At 36.0% G+C, this 20256-nt stretch overlaps 3 protein-coding genes and 2 pseudogenes across 3 annotated transcripts; 1 reads left to right on the forward strand and 4 right to left on the reverse strand.

Annotated features, from left to right (window-relative positions):
- Positions 1–917: 917 nt before the first annotated feature.
- On the forward strand, positions 918–1526 carry LOC123216380. Its single transcript, XM_044636802.1, has one exon. It carries the CDS (start codon positions 918–920, stop codon positions 1524–1526), a length of 609 nt encoding a protein of 202 aa, XP_044492737.1.
- Positions 1527–1806: 280 nt separating this feature from the next.
- Positions 1807–5452, reverse strand: LOC123217021 (OBERON-like protein). Its single transcript, XM_044637756.1, has 3 exons — positions 5197–5452; positions 3186–4343; positions 1807–2686 (listed from the first exon to the last, which is right to left on the reverse strand). The coding sequence occupies exons 2-3, from the start codon at positions 4321–4323 to the stop codon at positions 2166–2168; spliced, it is 1659 nt and encodes a 552-aa protein (XP_044493691.1). The 5' UTR covers positions 4324–4343; positions 5197–5452; the 3' UTR covers positions 1807–2165.
- A 466-nt stretch (positions 5453–5918) lies between these two features.
- LOC123216056 lies at positions 5919–11827 on the reverse strand (annotated as a pseudogene).
- Positions 11828–13903: 2076 nt separating this feature from the next.
- On the reverse strand, positions 13904–14281 carry LOC123216381. Its single transcript, XM_044636803.1, has one exon. The coding sequence runs from the start codon at positions 14279–14281 to the stop codon at positions 13904–13906; it is 378 nt and encodes a 125-aa protein (XP_044492738.1).
- A 1613-nt stretch (positions 14282–15894) lies between these two features.
- LOC123215814 lies at positions 15895–20164 on the reverse strand (annotated as a pseudogene).
- Between the last annotated feature and the right edge of the window lie 92 nt (positions 20165–20256).

The following is a 20256-nucleotide window of genomic DNA, read 5'->3' on the forward strand; positions in this document are numbered from 1 at the left end:
ATTTGGTGCAATATTGAAATCAGATTCACAGCCAAATATGATCTTGTTGGATCACTTCTCATATGATACAATTTCGATTATGTTTTACATTTTTATATGTAATTTAATTTTATTTACACTTAAAAATGATTCAATATTAATCACTAACATATGAGATTTGATATGATCGCACATTTTCATATGTAATATGATATTGGTAGTTTTTTTTCTTCAAAATTTTAAAAAGAAAAAAGTCACTCGAATCTATTATTAGTTTTTTAAATTGAATTTAATTTTGAGTAATAATTTGTAATTGAAGAATTCAAAGGGTGAAAACTCACTATTACCTCTATCCTTAAGTGGGAAATAGTAATTTACTTTGCATACGTTGTTTAGTGAAAAAAAAAAGAAAAAAAGATCCAAGATGAAAGTTTGAATCCTGAAAGGAGATTTGGCTGCAATCTTGGTTGTCGTTGGCGGCTGACCAAAAGACTCGTGATAAAAAATTTGTGAAAGAAAAGCGGTCATCTTCGTAACTTCGAGGGCCCCAACCCAAACTTTGGATTATATGTAACAATATCCAGAGGCTTGGACGGTTGGACCACATGCTAAAATTAAATAATAAAATCCATCTCTTACAATTTATATAAGCATATACTATATATAATTTTATTCCAATGTTGGGTTTTGGTTATATATAATGAAAAATTGGTCATCTGGAGATATCTAAAATTCAGCTTCCATTGAAATCAAAATGCTTCCAAAAAGATTACATGACCTTCCTCATGCATGACCCACTTACCACCTAAACCTGCTAAACAAAATGCATGATGTATCATCTCAATTGCATAAGCAAGTTTTACCCATTCTATAAATTCCAGATCAAATATATTTTCACTGACATTGGCTGAAGAGTAATAGCATCCTCTTCAGTCCAGATGGCTCCTTGGTTTTTGGTCCTTTTTCCATTCTTTATAATTGTAGAACCTCAATGCACAGCTGCAATAATCAACCAAACTGACTTGCAGGTGGCCATGGCTGACATGAGAGCCAAATCTTATCATGGGTTTGTCATCCTCCTTAAGATTTTTAATGGAACCTCCGACTCTCTATCCAGCACAGGTATAACTTTCCTCATGCCAAATGATGAGAAGTTATCTGGATCTTCGCTTCGTTCAGATCTTCTCCATGAATTCATTCTAAGCCACTCAATCCCTACTCCATTAGTGTACAATAACATGCTACATTTTCCAAATGGAACTTTGATACCTTCAAGCTTACCGGGCAGGTTGCTCAACATAACCAATAGTGGAAAATCAGGCATGTTTCTCAATAATGCCAAAATTGTCACCTCGAATGTTTGTGTGAATTCTCTCATCAAGTGCCATGGAATCAGCTCCGAAGTAGCATTTGACAATGATCTTTCTCTTCCTATAAACTTACTCAACAATCTCAGCACAACAGAGTCCAAGGTTCCTCTGAAGACAAATGCTCCTGCAAAATCTTCTCCGTCTGCTCATCCGAAGAGAAGAGGACCCATCCACTGAACAGATCTTCAACATTAAACTTATTCTACATAATTTCTGTAATGTCGACAATAAATTCATTATCTCTGTCCGGTTTACAACCATAACCAGTTTAGGAAACTGCACTAAAGAAGTCGAATAATAAGCAGCCCAAGTTCTCCTTTCCCATTAGTTATGTAGAGATTAGGTTGCAGCATTGAAATGCACTATGCGTATACTCGTCCAGTTATGAATTGTGCACAGGAAACATATGCACGTTAACAATGCATAAATCTGTTATTGCCAATTAGTGCACATGATATCAGAACAGAAAGCCACGCAGGGAGTAAATTCATCCACTTAAATTACAAAATACAACAACACTTCTAAACATCTTTTGTAGATGACTACATAATGAATCACTAAAAGTTCCATGGACTTTTACCGATTCCTCTAGCTTGTTAAAGACACCACGGAGTTTGGTTCAAATGAAGCTGGATAGCATCTCATTCACAATTGTTTATTAAAAAAAGTGATCCTAGTTCATATACCTAACTAATTATATAACGTAATTAAAAGCATTCCTCAGTGAGTTTTTCTAAGAGGGTAAAAGTCTATTAAGCTGATCAACAGTCTTCGGACAGGAACCTTACCCTTGCAAATGCTCTTGGTTTTTGTAATTCACCTGTGAAGGGTCACTGCAGCACCACTCTGTGAAGCACATGAACTTTCCTGAAGCTTAATCTTCTCAAACAGATACTGCTTCTCAGCTTCCGCCTCACTCAACCGAAGTTTCAGATAACAGCTAGCATATTCTTCCTCTGATTTGTCTGACTTGGCAAGAGCAATCCTCTGGAGCCTGTCGGCCTCTCGTTTTGCCTCATTGGCTTTGAGTTGGAACATATCAGCCTCTGCCTGTTTAAGCCTCACAATCCTCTCCAGCTCCTCTATCTGTAGCTTCTTCTTTTGTCTCTCTTGCTTTAGTTCAGTCACTTCCCTGGCCTTGTCCTCCAGCTCCTTGTCACAATCCTCGAGAGCCATGTGAGCTTTCTTAAACACCCTCATCTTCTCATTAGCCACCATTTCCATCTTTCTTATAGCCTCCTGTACAACGTCTGCAATTCGATTGCATGCTTCTTCTGGGGCAATCAGCCTCCCACCTTCTCCATTTTCCAGGTTCTTTGGGGAGTCAATATCAAGCTCTTTATGAATAATGTACACAAACAAAAACAGAATTATGAGAATACAAAAAAGATATATACTGTCTTTATGCAACCACAGCACTTCCAAAAATTAAAAGAAGATTCTACAGTCTATTTCCAAGCACGCGTAAAGAATGAAGCATGTTGCAAACAACTTATTTAGAAGATAATATGAGATCACATTAAACCAATCTATCCCTTTGTTCCCACTGAAGCAACAAAATTAAGCCAAAAAGGAAGAGAAGAAGATATAAGCTAGCGCATGCAAACATCCAAAAGATGTAATCATTTGTGCTGTTGAAATACCTATAAAAATCAACACGCTCCGATGATATAACAGCACATGATTTTTCAGTCAATATTTTTTTTTAATTTCAAGTTTTCAGCTGTATGATTGAAAAGTTCAATTTAACTGAAATCAGATATCACTTATTCTGTTGAAATATGAAATGCTCAGCTAACATGAAAAAATGATTAAAATTCTTAGGACAGTTTGTACCTTGGAAAAACATCAATATTGCTCTGCAAGCTGTAGACTCTGCAAATCCACCTTTCATTTTCTCAATAAGATCCTCACATTTCCAAGAGAGCTTCCTCCCTCTAGGATCTTCACTTCCACGGAAGATCCTACTAACAAAATCAAGCTCCCTCATTAGAGACTCCCCGTCCCAGGCTGGGGCACAGTGTTGAAATACATCTTTAACCCAGCCTAGTAGCTCGGATGTACGGTTGCAAGCCCGGCAGCTGAAAAGCATCTCGGTAGGAGCTGCTACACTCTTAACAGAGGGGCCCATACATATTTGCCCATCACGGATTGCACAATCTGTGTGAGTCCAATGAGAACACAAATCACAACCAATCCAACGACAGGTATTCACTTCAAAGTCAAACTTGTTACAGATCACACACATGCAAAGCTTGCAGAAACCATTTCTGTTGGTGCATATTTCACAGGTACAATCCTCAGCTGGAAGCTGGTTTTGACATGCTATATTTCTGCATCTTTTGTACACAAAGACCTCAATTAGGGAAGTTTGAGACAGACTAATATTTGGATGCAGAAATGCCTGAATTCCAGTATTTATTGCAACAAGGATTTCCAGCTGAACACGGTGGGCTCTTATCAATGTCTTAGCAGTTAAATCTGTTCTACTCTGAACAAGTTTTTGCAGAGTCAAAAATTCTTCCCTGTGCTGTGAACCCCCATTTCCTTCAAGAATAGCCCTGAGCCCATTCTTTAGCTCTTCTAAAAACTCATCAGGTAGAGGATGCATCTTTTCAGAGATTAAATCAACTCTTTCTCTTGCAACATCACGAAGAGAAATTTTGTCTGCACTTGAAATACGACGGATTACTGACTGTTCATGACAATCAATCTCTGTCTTCCTGTTCTCCATCTTCTTTGCAGTGGAGGCATCAGCAGTAGGCCAAGTTTCTCGTGAGCTGGCACTCTCAGTTGGCGACCCACGAACATTGTCTGAGTTTGATCTGGGTTCTTGCCCATCAGGGGACAACATGGGATCTAAAGTCACAAGTGATAGAGATGTTTGTAGACCTCCAGATAGTGGTTGCTGTCGTGGAGGTAGCATCTTGTATGAAGATTGTTGGTTTATATTTGAACCTGATGATGTACCCATCAAATAATCTCTCTTATACTCTGCACATGTTTCAAAAATAAGCTCTACTTATTACCACACCACAACTCAATAATGTACAAAAATAACCCTAACCTTACGTTACTCATGTAAACTAACCAGATTTGGCAAACAAAAATATACACATCAATTGAACAGTTTATTGATGAGGAAAAACTATTAGTCAAAAATAAAGTTCTAAGCATGAAGTAATCGTCATTTACACACACTATAAGAAAAGCAGACAGGCCTAGGTTAAATTATGCCAACTGGATGGTATGAGTAGAATATTGTATTTCTCATTCTTTTTCTTCCCTTTATTTCAAAACAGAATTCAGTTCTGGAAATCCCTCGATCATCTCACCAAATAACTACATCCCAAAACTATCGTTTCTTTTATTTCTGTGATAACAGCATCTACAAGCCTATTTTTATTCTTATCCTAAAGAGAGAAAAAAGAAGTTCTAAAAAAATTAACGTCTAACGGATAAAAGAAAGTCTCCACGCACGGTAACAGTTACTATAATTTTTTTTGTTTAATACTATAGCGTATGATATAATTAAATGAAACCAGATCAAGCTAAAACTAATCTCAGAAGTTTAACTAAAACTACAAATTTTGAACTAAAACAACTATTTTAAATTACATGAATTAAAGCTCATAAAAGCAACGGGGAGATCAGAACTACAAAATCATGTATACTAACTAAATGATATTCGATGAAAAGTTCTCGAATCTCAAATATAACATCAATTACTCAGACGCCGATCAATAAGAAATCTGGTCAAAATTGTCCTCGACTTTTCTTCCCGAGAACCATACAGTAAAATTAGAGGAATAAATGTACAGATCAAAGAGGAGAGCAGAGTACTTACCACTAACAGAGAGGGAAAGCAAAAACCCAGCTGAAACGAGTGCATCAGAGTAGAGAGAACAAAGAAACAAATAATGAAAAGCAGAATTTGTGACGATTTTGCCCTACGAACAGATGGAAAGATAGCCGTTTTACCGGAGAAACTTCAGGATAGAAAAGCCAACATCAGTCAACAAAGAAATATGTTAGAAATGGCCGTATCGGCTGAACCAGTAGTATTCAAGAGGGTTGGCCGGTTTAGCACATTATATATCCATACAAAGTCGTACATATTATTTGCGCATGACCAATGGAGTTATTCCAGCCTAAGTTTTAATGTTTTAATATATTCTCAAAACCCTATCAATAAATTAATTGATGTTAAATTTTTTTAATTAAAAATAAAAAATTATTATTTTATTAATAATATTAAAAAATATAAAATTTATTATATATATATTTTTTAATTTTAAAAATTAATAACTTTAATTTTATTTAAAATCTTTTAATTTTAAAAAATAATATTTTTTTCGCTTTCAAAACTTAAAATTTATTTTATTCTCTTCTTTGGACACCGACAATGATGCTTTCAATCTATAAAGCATTGGCCAACACGTCTTCATCAATCTGATGCCTTTTCTCATTGACGAAGACGTCTCTTTATCTATTCTAGAAGAATTTCTATAATATAAACCATATTTTGCTAATAAAAAATGTATGATTGCACATTAATTAGAAGAAAACTTAAATGATAAAAATATTAATATTATCAATTGATTTAATAAAATTGCTCAGCCAACCATGCAATGATTCCTCGTAGCTGTTACAATACTCTTTCACAGTGAATCTATCAACTAAACCCTAGTGCTCTTTACTCAACTCTTCTTTGCAAATTGGAACGTTAACAATAACATGTGAAAGACGAAAACCTTGCTATGCTATGCTCCTCATTTCTGACCACCAACTTCGACTGGTTCAACCACCTCCGCTTCTAAAGTTTCTGGGGTCTGTGGTTGGGCTGCTGACAAGAGTTGAAACTGACCACTTGCCTGAAAGAGCCATACCCAGCATCTCATATATCTTGCCGCCAAGCTGTGCTGGATTTTCACTCTGCATGAATCAAGGGTGTCGCAGAAGATACATAAGGCAATCAGACAAGCAAAATAACACATTAGTACAGTACGAAAAAGGCTGTAGTCTTTCAAATCTAAATTTTATATCCGTGGACATCTTGACTCCAAAAGTATTATTAAGCAGTCTATGATGGCATAAACGATTTCTTGCCAGCAGTAGAAAGAAGAGGAAGAAGACCATAGAAAGTGTACTCACAGTAAAACCACTAGAAACTAGAGCTGCATCATACAAAAGATCTACAGCCCTTAGTGCATCATTGTCATCAGGGTTACTTCTGCATGCAGCCTGCAAGTTGGTATAAAAATCTAGTTATGCACCATTAAATTTCATAGAAAATTTAACAGTTGGCAAGCTGATTCTTCTTAACCGTACATTCAAGTTTTGAATAATAGGATGTTCAGGATTTATTTCAAACACTCTTCTTCCCCTCATGAACTCCAGGCTGGAGGTATCACCAACCTGTTGTGCCTTCATCAACCTATGGGAAAATGAGTTGCATAAGCGAATTTGAAAGAGAAAAACACGTCATAATCATTTTACCAGCATAAATAACTAAAAGGCACTTTACCTCTCCATATTAGCCGACCAACCAAACTTTCTAGACACCAGAACACAGGGTGATGAGCTCAGACGATTTGAGATTTGAACAGTGGCAACTTTGTCACCCAATCGCTTCATAATCCAATCACAAGTTTGGCTATACTCCTCCATCACTTTTTCTTTTTCCTCGTTTTTATCACCTGCAAAATTAAATTAAATGACATCTTACAAATCCATATTTGGTAACTATACATGAAAAGACATGATTGATAAAAAAATAATACTTCTCAGTTCCACACCAGGTGGTCATAGCCCAATTACATCTGATTAGGCATTATATACTCAAAAAAATTCAACAAACACAACACAAAACCAATTAAACCAGCAACGATTCAACCCAAACAACACAGAAAGCAATAGACACTGAATATTCTGGTTTTATTTATGAACTTAGCAGGAAATTAGAGCCAATTCACCACATTGCTATATCCAGAAACTTCTCCCTAGAAATTGGATGAATCCAGCAGTCTTCCCCAGCTGGAATTCTTCCCCCCTGCAAACTAATTGCCAAAAGACCACGCCTTCTCCAACCTTCCATTCTTTTATATCTTCTTCCCACATTTCTTTTCCCTTTTCTCTCCTGCTGCCATGTTTCCTCCTCTCCTTTTTCATGTCTCTCTCCAAAAACCATTGCCACAACCATCATTGATCTGTTGTCATGTGTCCCCACAGCCTTCTTTCTCCTCACATATACATTAACAGGCTTAACATATATTTAAATTTATAGACATGAACGAGCCGTCATCATCCTAACAACCACCCAATAGTAAGATTACTGACCCTGCAAATAGTGATAAAGCTCAACAAATTTCTCCCCAAAATAAATAGATCCAGAATAATGGTTGTTACCTTAAACATCTTCCAAAACTAGAATACAATATTATAAAGATTTAAATGTTTCATAGACTAACCTAAATCCAAGTCCTCTTTGCTAATGTCGACAAAATCCTTCTTCTTGTAAGATTTCAGGCTCTGGATGGCAACCTCATCGATAGCATCAACCAAATACAACACCTAACATAATTGACATGGAAAAGGCTTTGTTCAGAACAAAGCATAAAAAGAATTAGATAAGATTTCACTGTCTCAAGGACAAGCACATACTTCAAGATCCTTCTCCATAAGTTTCTCAAGGAAAGGTGTGTTTTTAGCACTGGTGACACTGTCAGCAGCGATGTAAAAGATATTTTTCTGTTCAGGTTTCATATTTTCAACATATTCATCCAAGCTAATCATCTCATCCTCACTTTGATGAGAAAAATCGAAGCAATGGTGCAAGGCGCTTGTGATTTTCACGGTCTTCTATGCAACCGAGCTTCAAATGTTTGCCAAAGTTCTCCCAGAATTTCTCATAATCCTGCAGTAACAGGCTAAGATGAGATTTTAGAACAAAGGATAAATAATACAGTCCTCCACTGAAATTTTAAATTTGTATGCACTATGAAAGACGAAATGTTAATTTCAGCTGTCAAATTAAAGTAATATAAGAAACATACATCTCTGTTCTAACTCATGGATATTCCAAGAATCATGTCAAATGCCTTCCGGACCAGCCGTTTCCTCATGATTCGTACATTCAACAACAGCAAAAGAGAGATGTTAGAAAGAAATTAGTCAATTCATCCTCTTTTTTCTCATAACTATTGAGGGGGGAAAAGTTTGACTACACATACAATTCGACTTTCCTGAAGAATCTCCCGTGAAACATTGAGGGGAAGGTCATTCGAATCCACCACACCTTTGACAAAGCTTAGATATCGAGGGAACTATTCAAAACAAGTAACACAAGCACAAGTAAGACAATTATTGGAACTCATACAAAAGATGCATTCACCTCCCCGCAATATAAATATATTCAAACCAATCCTTCTTACCAATTCTCCATCAAAATCATCTGAACTGAACACCCTCTTCACATAGAACCTAATATTTTTAGTCTTGGGATTGACAATGTCATCCTTCCCCATGGGAGTAACTGCTGGAACATAGAGAATGGATCTGAACTCCACCTCACCCTACATAATCAACCTTTATTAGATGAGGCAACAAATATAATACAGGGGTCATAATGTAAGAGCAATAGTTTTACATAGTACTAAAACAACAAAGGTTGTTCTAATCTCTAAAATTAAGAAAACAGATTATTGTTACCACTGTTTGTACCACAGGTACAGCAACACAGCTGTGAGTCAAAACTAAAATAGTTGTCACTCAAGTTCAGAAGCAAACATCAAGATACTACAGAAATTGCTCAGAATCAAAAGAACAAAAAAAAAAAAAAAACAACGTTCACTTAAAGAATCTTATCATATATGTGTAAACATTGTTATTACCTCAGTTGTGAAATATGAAGATGCCAATGGATCCAAATATTCATTGAAGGTTTTTCTGTACAATTCATTGTATTCTTCAGTGGTGACTTCCTTTGGGTTGCAGAGCTGCAGATATCAACAAAATGATGGAAACATAATTAAACAATGGCATTACACTTTCTTTCACACATTCAAATAAGGAAAATTTAAAACTCACACATATAGGTTGTGTCTCATTTGTGAGCTCCCAGTCCCAGTATTTCTCAATAACAGCCTAGGTTTTTTTTTTTCTTCTAGTAAAAGAGCCATAAATCAATCATACACAATTTGAGTTATCAAAGTTGAGTTTCATGCTGATGGGAAAACAGAAAATTAAAAAAAAAAAAAGAAAGGAAATGAAGTGCTTACCTCTGTTGGCTCATCTTGTTTATCCTTATTGGCTTCAGCTGGATCCTCATCAATCTCAACCTGTAAAGAGCAAAAGATAAACAGATATCATTCCCAATCCCAGTGGTTATTTCATTTCTTTACTCCCAAAATGGAAAAAATCTGTGTAATCATACCTCTTTGGTGTATCCCTTTTCCTGCCAGGTGTAAATTGGGAAAGAAACAAACTGAGAGTAGTTTTTCACAAGCCTTTGAATCCGTTCCGGATGTGCAAAACCTTTGTCATCGGGCTGAGTGTTGGCAGAAATTTGGGGAAAAAAAAATGATGGAAAGCTTTCTAATTCAGTGAATGATAAGCGGGAAACCAGCAAGTCAAGACACACAAAATGTTTAACTGACCTTAAGATATAATGTCAGGTGTGTTCCTCTTGGAATACTCTTCTCCGGGTCTGTTCCTCTCGAATTGTATAGGAGCTAGCATTTGCCTCCCCTTCCCAAACATATTGTTTGTCAGATTTTGGGCTTTTGGTTGAGACAACAACCTTCCAATATCAAAAGTCATATAACTATCATGTGATACGGACTTCTAGAATTATTTGCTAACAAAATGAACATAAAGTTTAAACCTTTAGGTGAGAATCATACCCGATCAGCAACCAAGAATGCAGAGTAAAACCCCACACCAAATTGACCTATTAAATTGTTGTCCCCACCAGCATCTTTGCTATCCTGTCAACCAATTTGAATTTTCAAAATCAATCAATCAATCAAAATGACACAAGCAGTTAATAACTCAATAATACACTAGGCTGCATTACTATACCTTCATTGCTTTCAGGAACTTTGCTGTTCCGCTTTGTGCAATAGTCCCTAAACAGTCAACAAGTTCTTGCCGAGTCATACCAATGCCAGAATCACTGCAGCACACATGGAAGCTTGCTTTAACTTTACCAGTTTCAGAATGAAATTTCATTAACAAAAATAGTTGTTGGGTAACATAAAGCTTACGTAATCGTCACAATGCCATTATCTTTATCAGTTTGGATGCGAATGTCAAGATTAACAGCATCCTTCAAAAGCTCAGGCTCAGTAACAGCTAGAAACCGTAGCTTGTTCAAAGCATCACTCGCATTGCTGTGGACGCAAATTAATGTCTTATAGTTCAAATGTTGGGAGGGAATTTGATGAAAATTGTATAAAAAAGATGAAATCATTGTCAATAGCCAAATACAATCAGCAAAGGAGCTTTCTACTACAGCATTTTATGAAAAAGAGAGACAGAAACATACCTAATAAGCTTGCGCAGGAACACTTCCTTGTTACTGTACAAGCTATTAACAATAAGGTCCATGAGTCGACTAACCTGCCAACAGGTATGATACATTAGCAAACTCTAAAATCCATTAACCACTGAAATAAAAAACCCTGTTAGCCTTATAGTAAAAGCAGCTTACCTCTGCTTGATACTCATATTTCTCCGGTGAAGGTGAAGCTGATGTTCAGATGCTGTGGCAGTTGACTTATACCGGTAGCCCGAAAACAAACCGTTCTTTTTCAAGTTTAATTCGCTCGAAGACGGATATTACCACATTGCCCAGCTGTTAACACTGAATAACATCTGAGGTTGGTATCACTCTCAACTACCTGTCATTGATCAATGAAAATATCCATAAAGTACCACACTAACATAAAACATAAGCTCTTAAAGACAAAACAATATACCAGACTTTAAATTAATCCGTAAACTATATGCCTTCAAATAAAAATGCAGCCACTTTATTCGTGTCCACTTTTCAAAGTAAATTTCACATCACAAACTCAATAAATCATATTAAAAAGTCACTTGAAATGCAAAAAATGAAGTTGAAGTTGAACTTAAACGTGTGATTTTGAAATGACAGTACCGAGTCGCCGGAGCGGGTGGCGGCAGGGATAGGTGCAGCAGTTGCACTTCGGAGGTAGCGTGCACCACCGTGGCGCATGATAGTTGAGGCCGAACGCCTGGTGAGCTTGTGCATGATAGCGAATGTTCAAGATACAGAGTAAGCCTATATGAATTTAGCCGAGTGAGCGACTGTGTGAGTTGCGAGCTAGTCGAACGGGTAAAATATACATAAACGCAGTTTCAGTAGGATTTTTGACTGGAGTTTTGAGAAGTCTCTGGAGATAGCACTGTTTTTACATATTTGGAAAGAACTCAGTTTTGGGAACTTTTGGGCTGTTGGAATGAATTAGAAGAAGAAATAATTTGGTGTGGTCGTAATTTTATTGATTGATTTTTGTCTAACTTTGCTGATGATGATATTTGGGTTGAGTTTGAATCGAATTTTAACATAAAAATAAATTCGAAAGAGTTGAATCAAACATTAACATTCTTCAGTTTTAAATAGAATTCTTCACTGCAGTTTACCCTCATTCATAATCATCTGCAGCAACATATAATACATTAGTACTCTGTTGAATCGAGAATCCTACCTTCCACGACAAGTCAGTTTGAAAACTTTCGTTCGTCCATCGGCCATCATTGCTCGTATTTTGCATTGTAACTCAACACTTTACAGTGGCACGAAACTAAGAAATGCTCAACGGCAATTGGATTTTCATGTTTTCTTTTATGGACGGAAGTCATATATGGCAAACAAAAATAGTTAAAATCGATTAATTCTCGTAATATTTACATAAATCAAGCACGATTGTAAAAAATGAAGCAAATTTTTTAACAAAATTTTAATAAAGCATCGTTTATATTAAAATTTCGTGCACATTGTGCACCGGAACGCACGTGTTACACATATATGAAATTTTTTTATAAATCTCTCGTATAAAACTATCAATTAGAGCCCATCCTCCGCATTACACATTTGTGTGTAAATCATGCATGCATACAAAATTTTATTTAACCCCCCACCATGCATGACACTTATACCATATGAGAATCACGTATGGCAAAAAACCTAAGCATAAACATGCATTTTTGTTTAATCTTTAGAGTTTTGAACAATTTTGTTTAACACCTTTTAGTTTTGAATATTTATTATAATTTCCTTTATAATTAATTCAATATATTTCACAACCGAAAAGGCTTCAATCTTGTAGCTATGATATCTCAATTTTCATTACAAAACCAAATAAATCTCTATATTATAAGTGATAAAAAATAAAGGTAGACCATTAATTAATCTTTTTCCCTTTTTTTGTTTTTTTTTTGCACACAACATTATGACTAAATAAGTTAGAACCAGTGATAAAATTTGAATTTCAAAAGTTAGTAAAATTAGCAAAGTATTAAAATTTGTAGGGAGGGCTTCTAGATTTGAATTTCTATCACGTAAGCGATTTTCTATATGAGGTTAACTTCGTCTAACGTTAATTTATTTGTCACGGCTATATACCCTTCAATTTGGTTATTTTAATTATAAAAAAAGGACACATTGAGTTATGATAAATATCATACATACTCATATAAGTTATTATTAATGGTAGTAAATTTTTATCTTAATTTTAAAAACCTGAAAATTTATTTATTTCTTGGTTGTTTGGTCATTTATATGAATTTATTTAAAAATTAAATTGGGTGAGAAATTGTGTATATTCACATGACAAATATAATTGTCCAAAAAATTATCACCAAATATAAAGTATTTATCACTTCATCGGAGCCATTTGCCATTGCCATTAAATCCAAACATCATCATCAACAAAAACATTGTGGCATCCAATTAGACAACTCACTTGCAATTTCAATGTATAATACTGGTTGGAAATATCCCAAATGGAGTATCAATTGCCTCCATTTACCAAAAAAGCACAAGCAGCTGCATTGTTCACCACAGGCATCCCACACCCATTACAAAAACAACACACCACTAGCTTACAATTCAACAACAACCCACCCGGCAGCCACACTAAACTACAAACAAGTTCAACAGTACGTTTCATTAATGGGAAATGTCTTCTCATGGATTTCATTCTTTGGACAATAACTGCAACGCAACAAAGCATCTTCCTCTTTTCATGTTTCCTGGCTGCAATTGGCTCAGGAGTTGGCAATTGTAATTGGTTTTCGTTAATATGTAGGAATCTTGTGTGATTCATGAATATTGATAAGCGACTGATTACGATGAATAAATGTTCAGTCAAAACCAGAAACAGCCTCTGTGATTGCTATGGACATTAGATTGTCTATTGAACATCGATATTTAACATTAGTAACATATAACTCATTCATTCTTACAGCCAAAAAAAAAAAAAAAAAGGAAGAAGAAGATGACATGCAGAGTTTAAAGTAATATTTTTCTACAGATGAAGGGAAGTATCAACATCAGAATTATCAAAATTTCTTGAGGTGCTTTGGCTGGTTGAACTTATTGGCCATAAGTTTGAGGATGATGGGATTGTGCTGTCTCGAAAATCGGGTCGCTTTCCTGGAGAATTAAGGCCTAGAGAGAGTGAATCCTGAAGAGGAGGTCTGTGAGGTGGGATCATCATCTCTAGCTGAGGAGACTTGTTGCGTTCAGAACGGGCTGCTGGAGCCATCGGATCAGGCTCAGCAAACAGTTTTAACAGCTCTTTCTCTTCTCTCTTTTCTCTCACTCTTTCAAGCTGTCTAAATCTTTCTTGCAGAAGGGCGATGGAGGAGTTGACCATAGTTGAATCCCCATTCTGCCTACCCATTAAAGGAGAGTTTAATATTGGAGAGAGGTTTGAGCTATTCTTGTTATTAAAAGGGCAACATGAGCTTGTATATATAGTTGGTAGGTGTTCCCTGTTCAACATAAAAAATTGCATATTTTTATTGATTCTGGGTGATGTGATTATAATTGAGAATCGGCTGCAGAGCAGGATTATACAAGAAGAAGAGATCAAAAGCTAGTCTAGAGATGGGTTGGGTTGGTGGATGTGTAGGCAAAAGGACTTTTTGAAGGAGGATAAATCTGAGAGCAAGAGTCCAAATGAAATTGGAGGTTTGCTTTTGGAAGAATACTTAGAAGAGAATCAAATGGTTAGGTACTGCAACGTCGGCTTCGTAGAATGTGGTGCATTTTTATGGTGCGTTTTAAGGGAAAATCATTTCTTTTATTTGATTTCAACTCAATTGTTCTATTTCTTTTTCCTGTGCGTGGAGTTTAGGGAGGTGGGTGTTAAGAACTAGACAAATAGAAGGAATATTTTTGGAGTTTTATGGTCCTCGGTAGAACTTCTGCTGGATGAAAGAGAAGGAAACCCACCAAATATGACCTGTTTCTCTATGTAACCATATAGCCTGTCACATTTCGGTGTTGGGTCCAGCTAGGCTGAACCATCCAGATTTCTTCAACAGCGAACATTATAGAAGATTGGGCGATTTACAATGACTTGATAATCCTGTGAAATCGCATAATCTTTTTTAAAAATAAGATAAGCGAATGTTAGTTATTGCATTTGTTATTCGTATAATTCAACAAGCGCGAAACCAGTACTCTGTTAGGATTATTATAGTGTTTGTGTGAAAGATGCTAAATTTTATTGTACTGGAAACAGTGATAAGCAGACGCCTGGTAAAGCAAGGTCAACTGCAATGATCCAAGAAAACCCCCTTATTCTGCTTCCAATGAATATTAAAATCAGAATAGTCAAGGCAAACTCTTGCCATGCTGTGCTATGTTGTTTTGTTGCTGATGTTTTCACTTGCCATGCAACAGCAAATACCAAACTCCATTATGCATTTTAATCAAACCCATCCAACTGCTGCAAAAGCTAAAGCCTTTTGGCAATTTACATTTTACTTTTTCAAATTTTTCTCTTTGCTAGACAAACATAGGATCAATCCAAGATAGATGCACACAACACTCTGAATAACTGAGTACTTAACATGCTTGGGTCTGTAATAAACTTCATTTATACAAAGAGAATTAAAAATTTTGAATAGTACTTTATCAACCATATTGTTTGTACGAAACTAACATTTCCATATCCTTTAGAAAAGGCATGTGAGTGAAGATTGAGTCAGATTCCTGCTTTTAGATAAAATTGCATCTACCTGCCACTGTATGAAAGATTTTCTTTGTGGGTTGTTTTAAAATGCAACCTAAAAACAATCTAAAGAGAAAAATCCAACATTATATCATAGTTGTCTGCATGGTGCTACCAAAGTGCATGATGGAAAAGATAAACCAACGGTACCGTATTGCTAATGATGGTTTCAATTAAAGAAATAGTAAACCAAAAATAACCTCTTGTAAGTTGTTCACAACATGTCTGCAGTTGCGGTTTTTGGAACCAAACAGTAGATCCACAAGAAATTATAATAGCATAATTTTGTATATTTCTATTATTTATGATTGTTGCAAAAAGAATCTTTTCTAAAGAATGAATTTCTATGAGGTATACAAACACAAAATATGATATATTTTGATGTCGAATACCACTACATATATGAATAAACTATACAAACTGAGATGATAGTATCTGATTGAATGATTTTGAGAGAAAAAATAAATAATTACATCACCCAACCACAAGCTGTCACCTCAGTTTATATTGATAAGTTTGTACAATTTATTTGTATGCATAATATTACTCTTTGGTGTCATATTGTGTGTACCTTAGTATCCTTCTAAACTGTGACTAAGATAAACTGTGGGGCACCCTTGGCAACATCAATGTGCATCCTGCATAAAATAAAGAGCCAAGCATGTCAAATCCTCATTTCTATATGATTCATACCTTTCCTAAATTTTTAGCATGAAAATTTTGGTACAAAACAATAGCTTATGGAGTAAAGTGATAATATAAATAAAATCACTAATTCTGAGATCTCCTCTGCTTGGACATTATAATGGAGAAATATTGCAACCCCTCAGTATTAGGGCAATAGAGATCACAAAAAAAAAAAAAAAAAGGGTAGCAAAAGTAACATGCAGTGATCTGATAGGTTTACTAGTGACCAGTATTTGGAAACAGATGCACATATTTTAGTGTTCTACCATGATTTACAAATCACAGCCCTAAATTAATAACTGATGCTACAAGAAATTTCCAAACTATTCGAGAACTTCAATAATCAATCAGCCTACTTCTAGGATCCATAACATGCTTCATTTTATATACAATAACATGTATTTTCAAAAAATTAAAAAAAAAAAAATTCAGCTACATGCAATTATGTGCTGTATGTATCCCAAAATTCACATCCTCAAGCTTTTCAATCTTTTTACCTGAATATTATGGGCTTCAGATTGTTCATCAAAAACTTCTCCATCCTGATGTCTTTATGTAACACTCCAATCTCAGACTTGGGAAAGACAAGCATAACATCATCTGGATCAATTTTGGAACTAAATTGCCAAAAGAAGTTGAACTGATAAGGAACAATTTGGGAAACAACAAAATTGAAGCAATAAGATAATCCAAATACAAAAATAAATAATAGATGTTCACAGAGGGAGGATCATTACCATTTCCAGATGGAGTATTAAACTAATGACAGCTGCAAAAATTATCTACGCCTTGACAGCAGAAAATTTGACGACTTGGTCAGATATATCTAAGGCGTAGTTTACATGCCCTTCTTCATCTAAGAAACAATACCATTTGTGTGTCCTGGTGATGATGAACAGAAGCTCTAATTAACCCATTTAACAAGATGATCAGTTTCAATTGATTTGTCTACTTTGGACAGTTCACGGTCCAATACTGCATAAGTCTGTATATTGATACTGCAATTTCTAGATTCCATTATGTGCAGAAACTTCAGGCAGAAATCTGGCAGCCCTTCCTTTATCAACCCATCAACCAAGACTGTCCATACAATATCATCAGTACTCCATTGTTTCTCAAGCATGCTCTCCAGAAGATTCTGTGCTTCTTTTGTGCGATTTGTCCTGCAGAGAGCAGAAACAAGTGCTGCATAGACTGATAAGTGAGCCTCTATGCCACTGTTTGCCATCAAGTTAAAAATTTCCAGAGCATGGTCTACTTCTAAATTTCTACAATGAGCAATTAATAGAGAGCAAAAGATCTCTTTGCTAGGACACAAGCCTTTCTCTTTCATAATTTCCACCAACAGATCTGCCTTCTCTGCACAAGCCATGAACTAAAAGCACTGTAAGTATCAACTGTTGGTTCACATCCATTTTCTGACAATCTAGATAAGAGAGTACAAATCAAGTCAAGATTAGTAACTTTCTTGTATGAGCTGCAACTATATACAGCATCATTTTGGGCCCCAACCTTTTCAGTGAGCAATTGGGATTCTTTGTGCAGCCCTTTCAACAACACACTATAAGTTCAGTAATTGGGTTTGCACCCCATATCAACCATCTGCTGAAGAAGAAGGAATGCATGATCAAGCCTCCCAAGCATAACAAAACCATCAATCGGTGAGGTATAAGTAACATGATCAGGAGCCAATCCGTTACCCTGCATTTCTTTGAGTAATTTCTCTGCTTCATCGGGCTTGCCCTCTTGACATAAGCCATAAATAAGTGAACCATACGTGAATACATTTGGAATACAGTTTCGCCTTTCCATTTCATCGAAAATCTTAAATGCAAGGTTGGATCCACCATTTTGACAAAGTCCATCAATCAAAGATGTATAGGTAATGACATTTGGCAGCAATCCATTCTTAGCCATCCTACTACATAATTTCTCTGCTTCAGAAAGCCAGTTATTTTTGGATAAAACATTTATAATGGCATTGTAAGTTTCAACCTTCGGACTGCAATCATTCTTCTCCATCTTCTCAAATAAAGACAAAGCAACATCAATCTCTCCCTCCTTACAGTAACCATCAATCAGAGCAGTATAATTTACTTGATTTGGACTTAAACCACATTCTAACATTTCACAGAAGAGAGTTGATGCCACATCCAGCTTACCATCCTTGCAAAACCCCAAAATTAGTTCAGTATAAGTCCACTCATCTGGTTCACATCCACTCTCCTTCATCATGTCCTGCAATCTCATGGCATTGTTTAGATTTCCCTTTTTGAGGTATCCACCAATGAGAGTATTATATGTAACCACAGTTGGAGAAGGACCAGCTTTCATCATTTTATTGAAAAGAACCATTGCCCTCTCCATGTCACCAAACAAGCACAGTCCTTTAATAATTTCATTATACGTATTGGGATTCAGCAACTTATTATGTCCCTCCATCCAATAAAAAATCTTCAGAGCATTGTCAAATTTTTGAACCTCACACAGTTCCTTTATTAATGCATTGTAGGTAACTGTATTAGGGACCAAACCATCCTTCACCATTTTGTGGTACAACCCAATCGCCACTTCAAGATTCTTCACTCTAGCCAATGCAGTAATCAATGCTGTATATGTTTGGACAGTTGGAGTACAACCCCTCTTTTTCATTCTCCTCAAAAGCTCAACTACCTCACTCATGCACCCAACCTCACACAATGAAGAAATGGGAAGAGTATAAGTATAGACTGTCAGTTCAATCCCCTTCTCAGTCATTCCTTCAATCAAGTCAAGCCCCTCGCCAATTCTGCCCTCATTGCACAACCCATTAACCAATTTTGTATATGTACGTGCATTAGGATCACAACCTTCCTTCACCATTCTAACAAATACCTCAAATGCTTTATCCATATTATGATTCCTACAATGCCCTAAAATCAGCGAAGTATATGTAAATGTGTCTGGTGACATATCATATTGAAATATTGTACTAAAAATCAACTCAGCTTCATTAACCTTCCCTATATTACAGAGCATATTAATCAGAGTATTAAATGTCAATAAACTCGGCCTAATCCCATCATTCAACACCTGGGCATACACATTTTGTGCTAACCCAACCAGATGAAACTTGCCCAGTTGAATCAAAAGACTGTTAAAACTATACAAAGTAAACCCGAAACCAGCATTTCCTTTTAAGTGGTTCAAAAATTCAATTACCCTTTTAAGCTCGTCCCCATTTCTACATGCTTTAATCATCAGTATCCTCACTTGGTCTGCAGGAGCTAATTTTTTATCAGAACAAGCCTATTCAACATCGAAACAAAACAGCACATATCATGTTTGTAAAAAGGCCTCTTTGAGACCCAAAAAAAGAACTGCAGAACTGAGTCTGCGTTCTGTGGGTCTCAATGATCTTGGATACGTGCTAGGGCCTCAGCCTGGGAATCAAGTGAGTGAGTTCCGGGTTTTTTTGCCATTGAAGATCAGATAAAATTTCACAGACTCTTGTAACCACGTGCAGGGATTTATCTTTGGTTGAATAAAAATCGGATTTCGATGCAAAGAAGAAAAGCAAATGGAATCTTTTGAGGTGAAGCGAACGTAGATTTTTGAGAAGGGGCTTTAACATTCCTTATAGCGATGTTCTGAGTTCATGAGTGGTGGTCGTTTCCGCTTTCGGATGACATAAGTAAAATTGTGTATTTATTTGTTCCAAGAGATCTAGACGTTCGAGTGGAGAAGTGAGTTGCTTTGGCGAGTTGGTGAACGCTGTCGTTGGTGAACCATAGCTATGCAGAAGCAGAGGCAGGAAAGGGAGTGGGCATTGGCACTATGGTTCGTTAAGGCAGTCTTAAACCCCTAAACGAGAATTAATCAGGCTTAAAATTTTCCAACATTCAGGGCCTTTTGGCCAATCTATTATTACCATCAGTTGAGTTTTTATTACCAAAAGTTACCAAACGTGA

This window comes from Mangifera indica, chromosome 5 (assembly GCF_011075055.1).
Source record: "Mangifera indica cultivar Alphonso chromosome 5, CATAS_Mindica_2.1, whole genome shotgun sequence".
Taxonomy (NCBI): Eukaryota; Viridiplantae; Streptophyta; class Magnoliopsida; order Sapindales; family Anacardiaceae; genus Mangifera; species Mangifera indica.

Excerpts from the sequence above, each read along its gene's own strand:
- LOC123216381 (XM_044636803.1), bottom strand. The coding sequence starts at position 14,281 with ATGGGTAGGCAGAATGGGGATTCAACTATGGTCAACTCCTCCATCGCC.
- LOC123217021 (XM_044637756.1), bottom strand. The coding sequence starts at position 4,323 with ATGGGTACATCATCAGGTTCAAATATAAACCAACAATCTTCATACAAG. Across the intron at positions 2,687-3,185 it reads AATATTGATGTTTTTCCAAG|AGCTTGATATTGACTCCCCA; the intron begins GTACAAACTGTC and ends TTATTCATAAAG.
- LOC123216380 (XM_044636802.1), top strand. The coding sequence starts at position 918 with ATGGCTCCTTGGTTTTTGGTCCTTTTTCCATTCTTTATAATTGTAGAA.